Source organism: Antrostomus carolinensis, unplaced genomic scaffold (assembly GCF_000700745.2).
Source record: "Antrostomus carolinensis isolate BGI_N321 unplaced genomic scaffold, ASM70074v2 scaffold25173, whole genome shotgun sequence".
Classification (NCBI taxonomy): Eukaryota; Metazoa; Chordata; class Aves; order Caprimulgiformes; family Caprimulgidae; genus Antrostomus; species Antrostomus carolinensis.
Window position 1 is genome coordinate 21,559 of NW_010303510.1, and position 8,371 is coordinate 29,929.

At 37.4% G+C, this 8,371-nt stretch overlaps 1 protein-coding gene across 1 annotated transcript in view; it reads right to left on the reverse strand.

The window, feature by feature from the left end:
• Positions 1–5,154, reverse strand: part of QSOX2 (quiescin sulfhydryl oxidase 2) — a 20,555-nt gene extending 15,401 nt beyond the window's left edge. The window contains exons 1-5 of the mRNA XM_029084054.1: positions 5,028–5,154; positions 3,888–3,988; positions 2,571–2,619; positions 1,213–1,318; positions 925–1,015 (exon numbers count right to left, since the gene is read on the reverse strand). Of these exons, the coding sequence (XP_028939887.1) occupies positions 925–1,015; positions 1,213–1,318; positions 2,571–2,619; positions 3,888–3,988; positions 5,028–5,154 (474 nt within the window). The remainder of the gene's footprint in view (positions 1–924; positions 1,016–1,212; positions 1,319–2,570; positions 2,620–3,887; positions 3,989–5,027) is intronic.
• Between the last annotated feature and the right edge of the window lie 3,217 nt (positions 5,155–8,371).

Genomic DNA, 8,371 nt, shown 5'->3' on the forward strand with positions numbered 1-8,371 from the left:
GATAAAAAGCTGGAGAACTTTATAATCATCACACCACTTCCCTTCACAAATGCCCACTTGTATCAACACAGCAGCTTCCAGAAAACAAATGTCTGGAAGCAGCCTGCTTCTCAGAGTGATTCTCACTTTTGGCAGCACGCTCTCTTCCACTTATGCAACTGGGCCATCTCAGCATCAAATCTAATTAGAAACATTTCACAGACATTGGATGTTTCTACACAGATTATGCCTAGATAATTATGCAATTTATTTTTTTTACTTATCCTCGATCTTGGCAGGAAGAGAAAAGCAACAGTTGTCTAAGATAACAGCAGGCTCATTAGGTGGTAAAATGATGCCAAATCAAATATTTTATTGGGGAGGTGGGGGAAGCAAAAAACCCCAAAGAATTCCACTTCCTCAGTGCCTCAGAGCTGTGAAAATACTTTTATGCTATCATCTTAATTTAGAATGTAATTTCCTAATACCAATACGTGAAGAAAGAGAACCAGAGAATTTAATTATTATAAACAGTTGAAATCACAAAAGCTGCCCAGAAGAATTAATATTATGAGCAGTTCTCTAGCAGTAACAAAGCAACAGCATAATTGGACAATATTTTTGTTGTGATCTTCCAAATCTTGAAAGAAAAACTGTGCTAACAATGACATTGATAAATTAATCTTCCACTAAAATGTGAATAGAAGTCAACATGACATCACATTCACCTGTAAGTAAGTTCCTCTGTGTGACTAAATACAACAGCCCTATATAAATAATCACTGGACTTTGTGATACGTCAAATATGCATGATATGCCCTTTATGACCCTTTAATTCAGTCCTATAATCAGGAGTTTTGTTGCTTGGCTAAATAACACAAAATTCAGTTGTGTTATGGTAACAGTCATTCATATTCACTATGTCATTCACAGGTCATACATTACCTCTCGTCCAACATAGGAGTTATTACTTTCAAACACAATGGCAGTATAATGATGGCTGTTCTTGTCAAAAAGAGAAGTAATATCACTGGACCTTTTAAGAAAAGAAAAGCTATTTAGCACAGGCAGAATGTGATACACCCACTGTTATGGATGGAATTTCCTTTTACAATCTTGTAGCAGAACTGATAATAAGAAAAAAAGCTTACTTCATCTTTAACAGGATCTTCTACATTTTATTTAATTAACACAGTAAACATACACCAGCTGTATTTTAAACAAGGAACTTACAAAACAGGATCCAATGGTGGGCAAGCAGGTGGTCTCAACTCTTGGGAATGGTTCTGTAAGAAGTCAATCATCATCTGACGAACTGTTTGCAGCTCTCGATCTGCTCCTGCTGAGTACAGGTTACAAAAAAAATTACAACACTTCAAAAAACTGGGAAAAAAATTACTCACATGCAGGTTTTCATACATTCTGATGCTTTCAGGTTTTTGTTTTAAATTTGGACTTAAAAGAGCAGAATATTATGTGTCTGATTTAGTTGAAGGATTTCATTTCAATGTTGAGATGAGATCATATTTAAAAACTGTTATCCCACCCCAAAATTAATAAAATCTCAAAACTCTTTCAAATCTAATAATCTGCCTGTCTTGCTGATTTTCTCTTCAAACAATGCTTCATTCTAAGTCTGCACTCATTTTCACAATAGTTGGTGTGGGCAACTTAGTACCTTTTTTGCAATAAAGATATTCATCATGCATTAAAAACTGCAAAGGTATCATTCTTACCAACTGAGCCAGGTGAGGTTACAAAGCCACATAATAGTTATGAAGAAATAACTGAAGTGTGAGACTATTTTATTTGCTTTCAGATAAATAAATTAAAAAGCAGAAACTGTCACAAATGCCAAAAATTAACAGGTACAACTACAGTCTGCTTCTATTCGAAGGGTTAATGGTGCAGGTGGTCTCTCTTCTGACCTCTGGCCTTTTAAATGTTAATCCATTGAAAAAAACAACAGTACTTTTGTCCCCAAACAAACCACCTCAAGCTGTGATCCTGTCAGACACACAGGATAAGCCTGTTTTCAGTTAGTCAACATCTGAATAGGGGTTCTCCCAGTGAGATTCAGGATGCCTGGAAAGTGGCTGACAGATCAAAAAGCACCAAAGTCAGGACTGAGTAAATTTGATCTCATGTTTGAGATGTTCAGTGGAAAAAAAGAAATTATAAAAACCCCAAACTAGCTATTTGTGAAAATTAAGAACTATATTTAAAAAAAAAAAAAAAAAAAGGAGGACTGAGTAAATTTGATCTCATGTTTGAGGTGTTCAGTGGAAAAAAAGGAATCAAAAAAACCCCAAATTAGCTGTTTGTGAAAATTAAGAACTATATTTTAAAAAAAAAAAAAGAAATGCCAGCCCTAAACTCTGGAACAAATGCTTTACCCATCTAAAATTCTGCCTGACATTCCATTTTCATACAGTACTTATAATATCATGTCTTAAAGAGCTATTTAGTGTCCATCTCAACTGTAGCTGTTGAAACTAATTGACAGGCAAAGCGATTTTGCTTATTGCATGACACATTCCTGGCTGATGGGACAACTGCTTTGGAGATTCCTTATAGTAGGATATTCTTACCTTTGTAATTTTCTCCAGTAGTAAACTGCTTTGTAAATGCTTTGAAATACTACATGGGAGAAAAAAAAAGTATCATGGCTTTGGAAATAACTCACTGTATAAGGTAAAAGCTCAGTTTCGAAACAAAAATGGCTTTCAAGAGTTTTTAAGTTTTACAGCTCTAATTACAAAACATTTTTATCTATCTGTTCAGAACACAATTTTCCCTCTACCCTGTGAGTTCCAAAGACCTGCTGCTCAAGTGTACGAGGGTAGCTCACAGGTACCAGTCAAATGCTGTTAAACAATAAAGCCAACTTTTAGAGGAAAAATATCACAGTGCATAATTCGATACTGTATATTGATCCATTACTGCAAACGTTAACCCAAACACAAATTAACTGATTACCAAATCAGTGCTACCAACTGTGTCTATACTTTGAACACTATTCACATTTTCCCAACTCCCTCCAGTGGTTAAACAGGGTATATAATGGAGCTTGACTGCCTTCTGCTATAAAAACAAAATAGAAAAGATTCAGTGCTAGGAAAGAAAAGTGCATTCCAATTTACACTCATAACTTTAAAGATTAAAAAACCAAACCAAAACATTGTTCTTTCTATCAGGGTATAACATCACAAATTCTACAGTGAAACATCTCCTGTTCCCTCTCCTGTTGTAACAAACACAGTTTATTCAATCCTCTCCATCCACCACATTCTGCTTACAATTACAGCCAATAATATGATCATACAGATTGACAAAGACAGAGAAGTTAAAAATTGCACTTAAACATGAAGATGAGCAACCATAGATACTTTTGGCAAACACAAGATCCCTTTTAAAAGCCAGTTTAAGCCAATTATGAAATTAATTAGAAAAACAGTGAAGGATCAATCAAGGGTACATTTTTATTTGGAGTCCTGGCCATTAAATCAGCTGATTTCATGATGCAATTTCAATGTATTACCTTCACTTTCACATACTAAAACTAAGCCCACTATTAATAATCATGAACATTTGTATTTGAAAAATATTTATACAAATTGTTATTATCTAACCAAGATATCACAACTAGGTCTTATAGAAATGTAACAATATCCTACTTTCTAGAACGGTATCTTCTTTCAATAAGTTTTTCAGATTCATAACTGAGGACTGAAGTACTGCTATAAACAACTGCACCAGTTATGGCATTCAGCAAGAAGAACTCAAATCAATCTTTTATCAGCCCTGCAGCTCTCTTACCAAAAGCAAAGAAAAAGCCCAGCTAAAGAACAAGTAGGAACACGTACTATAAACACCATTTACCTACGACAATCCACTATGCCACTTACCCTGAAAGTTGGGTAATAGTGAATACCATACTCTTTGCAGGTCTCATAGTTCTCTTCTTCCCCACAGTCCAGCACACCAACTCTAATTGCAGATTCCCAGTCTGAAAACAAAGATATCTTTCAATTTTCCACAGAGGCAATCATGGATCCCAGCTGATGGATTACCCTGCTTCCCGTGGAAATCAACAACAAAACTCCGATAGATTCCACTGTAAAAATCAAGCCCTCAGTCGATTCTCATTTGCTATTCATTTCTATCCTCAAGTGTAATACAATCTACTGATTTTTAAAATAACTAAAAACCTCCCTGTTTTTCTTAGCTGCATCAGTATTTCCAATACACCTAAGTAAGAAGAATCTGAACACACAAAGACATTTTATTGAATCCAGGAATATGAAACAGGAGCCAACCCAACACTTAGAAGATACCAGATTGTATTCCCCAGCTTTTCCCATCAGTCAAGCTCATAAAATAAAGCATGCAGAATATATATAACTGAATACAATTAACCCAACAGGTACATCCACATGGCTGTCAATTACAAAACCATAAATCTGATGCATCTTGTATTACAGCTGTTTTAACAAGGACTCACTATTTACCAAAATTCAAATTTTCTCAGAGGCTTCTAGAATTGCACACGACCCAAGGGTCACATATTGCCTGCTGAAAGCTTTATCTTTTAGTACTGCTCAGGAATACACTAGACACACCTCAAAAATATCTGTTTTAACTAGAGTGCTAAATAGTTGAGTTTGAACATCACTGCAAGTTTCCTTTATAAATGTTTCATAGCAATAACTACAAGAGTTCAAGCATTTCTATAAACATGCTTATATAACTTCAATAAAAGCTTTCAACTCATTTATAGCTTTTTCCTTCTGATTTTGCTAGGACCTTATCTTTTTGAGCCACGCTCTGCTGCAGCAATCGCTTGAAGGAAGAAATGCTCCAAAAGACTCCTTAGACAGTTACTTTTTAAAGCTGAGCTAAATCAAAACAGCTGTGGGCAGAATTTGAAGGTACACCACAACTCCCAAGGATCAATAAAATTTAAGAAGCACTAAAATTAAACTTGCTTTTATAGCAAAGAGCAGCAAAGCTTCATCAAGTTCAAGATCTGATTGACAGTTACGTGCCTGGCTGCTTCTGAAATTCAGCTTGACCTTTATTTGTCTTTGGAGGAGGATGGGGCAGCTGATGGAGAGTTTCAGTTGTGCCGAACATGCCAACAGCTGAACAGGCACCAGGAGTAACTACAAGCATGCTAGAGCAGATGGGCAAGTATTCACAGGAGCACAAAAGATACAACAGTCTATTTCATCAAATAAAATGCAAAATAATAATAAAAAAAAGTTTGGCTTCTGGGTATCTATCTCATTCAACTTTCTCCACTCCTCCTCCTTTTTCCACCTGTCTTGATCCCTCTCTGTACAATGAATAGAAGCACTATGAACCCAATGCAAATAGCTGGCTCACAACAATGCAAACCCATCTCCAGCAAAGGACTTGGGTTAAAGAGCACCAGCTGGGATGTGGATCTGGGCTGCTTACCATTTGCTTCTGCTTAAAAAGGAGCTTTTCCTTCCCAAAGGATGCAGAAGTTGCTGAAGTACACAGCCTAGACTGTGTACATTTACCCCGGCACTGTAGCCTGGAGTTTTGGTTTTGTTGGGGTTTTTTTAATGCTGATGAATTTTAAATTAGCATCAGTATTTTTGAAATACTCACAAACAATACGAAAGGGGCAGATGAGTGATATCCCATTAACCAACATTATTTCTGTTTATGCTAAACAAGTTCCAATGAATGACATGAATGAATTGGACAAACTGGAAATCCAGCAGGTTGGTCAAAGAAATGCTGTCGCATACCAACACACCAGTCACTGTGAATCAGGAGGAAGACACTTTCTTTGCATAAACCCTGTGTATTCCCTCCAGCAGGCAGACACAACGCCGTGTGTTATTTTCCATCATGAAGTTTCAGTCAAGGAGGTAAGAGATGCATCACCAGAACTTCTCTCCTCATGGTACTCGAGAGTTATGTATTTTAACATACAGGCTACTTCCTGAATAAAGACAAGATTTCTGCAGCTCCCTACCAAATGAGTTTAAAGAACAACCTCTAGAAGAAAGTCATTGCTAGATTTGGAACAACAATTGATAGACTGGAAACAGTTGTTCCAAATCCAGAGGAGTAGATTACCTCTGCATACAATTCAAGGGTTGCTGTACATGGGATTTCCAAGGGTTTGTTACTTCTACACAGAAAATTACTACACACAACTCCAGCCCACAGGCATTTTGGTGGATAGATTCAATCATCTTCTAAGATAGAAAAAGTACAATTAACTCTAATGGCCACTTTGGCCACTACTGTGATAAAACTAAACGTGTGATTAGGAATGCAGCAGCAATGACTCTAAGCTTAAAGCTTGTTCTGAGAGGGAGTATCAGACTCGGAATATAAATTACACAAAAGCAAGCACCACTCCTATTTTACAGAAGAACTACCTTCTGCTATGAAGTCTGCAATTACAATATAGCCAAGATTTAACAAATGAGAAATGAAATAAAAGTTAAGGATATTAGCACAGGTCTTTTATGGACAAAGTAGTTACAGTAATTTAACTGGACTGTATCAAATTGACAAATACAACCACAGTGATCTAGGAGTTCTCTAATGTAGATGAGTCTGCATCCTCAAAGACAGCTGTAATATCCTAGCAGATGAGTAAATATTTTTGAAAAATAAATGTTGAGACAGTGTAAGTAGGTGAAACTTTTTTTTTTTTAACCAACAAAAAGTGTGACTGTTCTCTGTCTCCTACTAAAATCCATTCATTCCAACTTTAAAATGGAAACATTTTGCTGACAAATAACACCAGAAACCAATGGCATGTGCTGGTAGTGCCAATGTCCACAAACATAAAAATCCACTTTTTAAATTAAAGTCTTCATAAAAACTCAATGGATTATAGAGTAGACAGGCCCTTAACTGGTTATGGTAATACAAGTGCAGACCATCATTTGCAGTTATCATGACTACAGATGAGAAAGAAAATCTATATTTGAAGAAGTTATTACAAGTTACAAAAAAATATTGCCTACAAAGGCATCGTGCTGATGTAGTAATGTATAAACACTTCCCTGTCTTGTTTTGACAAAAGCTCTGGTCAGTTCAGGCTCTTCATGACCTTCACTGCAGTATTCAAACACTTCCTTGTTCCTATTTTTCTTTAAAAAGAAGGAAATCTAATACTATTTTAGCCACAAACAAATCAAATGAGAAGGTGAAAATGTTACACAAACTTATGCAAAGAAAATAGAAAAAAGCTAGTGCTTTTATAAACAAAAAATCCCCCATGCAAGTAAAGAGTATTTGAAATGCTCCGAAACCATTACTGCTCTGTGTTTCTCGGTTTTTGTTTCTGCTCACCAGTCAGCAGTCCTCAGCATGTGACGAGTTTGTCAGGACCTATTTTTGGGCAGGCCTCTGTTTCCCTATATCTAAAACCACGTAGGTCTAACACTGCACTTATATTTCACATTACTTGTTAACACTTTTCACATACAAGGCTGACAGAGAAAAGCCAGAGCTCTTCACTCCCTCCCAAACTGGAACCATATGAATGCGTTAGACCTGCCGTCTCCATCCGGGAAATGTCTCTTGGGCCAGGTGCTAAATTAAGAGTAGTTCACAAGCCTTTAACACCACTATATTATACATAACATTTCCTACAAATTTGATCTCAGGTCTTCTCCCCACCAGAGGTACTGAATTTAACTGATACCTGAGGGGCCTCAAAGAGAGTAAAACACTTCAGCACCTGCCAAAAAAATTGAGCAGACTAAGACACAAGTGATTCAAGTTTCCCTCAGTATAAACCATGGCCACCTTTTCTTTTTAAGTCATTATTTGATAAACCTGAAAATCTGATTCTCTCTTAGCTTGTTTTTTGTATTATTTCCTGGTGCTTCTTTCCTCCTACTAGTCCATTCACGCTATATTGAATTTGCAAGATACAAATCAAACACATGCCTGGCCTCTCCAGTACCACAGCACTTACTTTTTTTGTTTTGCCTTTAAAATAGGCTAGTCTTTTTACAAAACAATCCGAAGATACAGATCTTGCCTCAAAGAGTTTAGTCTAAACATACCTCCTGCGCCTCAGCGCGTCCACTTGCACGCTGCAACGCACGCAGAGACGCTTGCACGTCAATCCGCAGCTGGACTGCTGTGGGTGTGTGAGAGGTGGTGGTGGTGTTTTATCCCTGGATTCCCACAAAACCTTTAATTTGGAAACTTGCTACTACCTCCCACGCCTCGCGAGTTGTCCTGTTCCAGCAGCACGGCCAGGGCCATGCCCACCACCAGAGAAGCGGGAAGAGGACGATGCTCACATACCGCAGCTCACGCCAAGCACGGCCACGGGTGACCCAGCGAGCTGGGAACCCCCTGCAGCCGAGCACCCCACGGG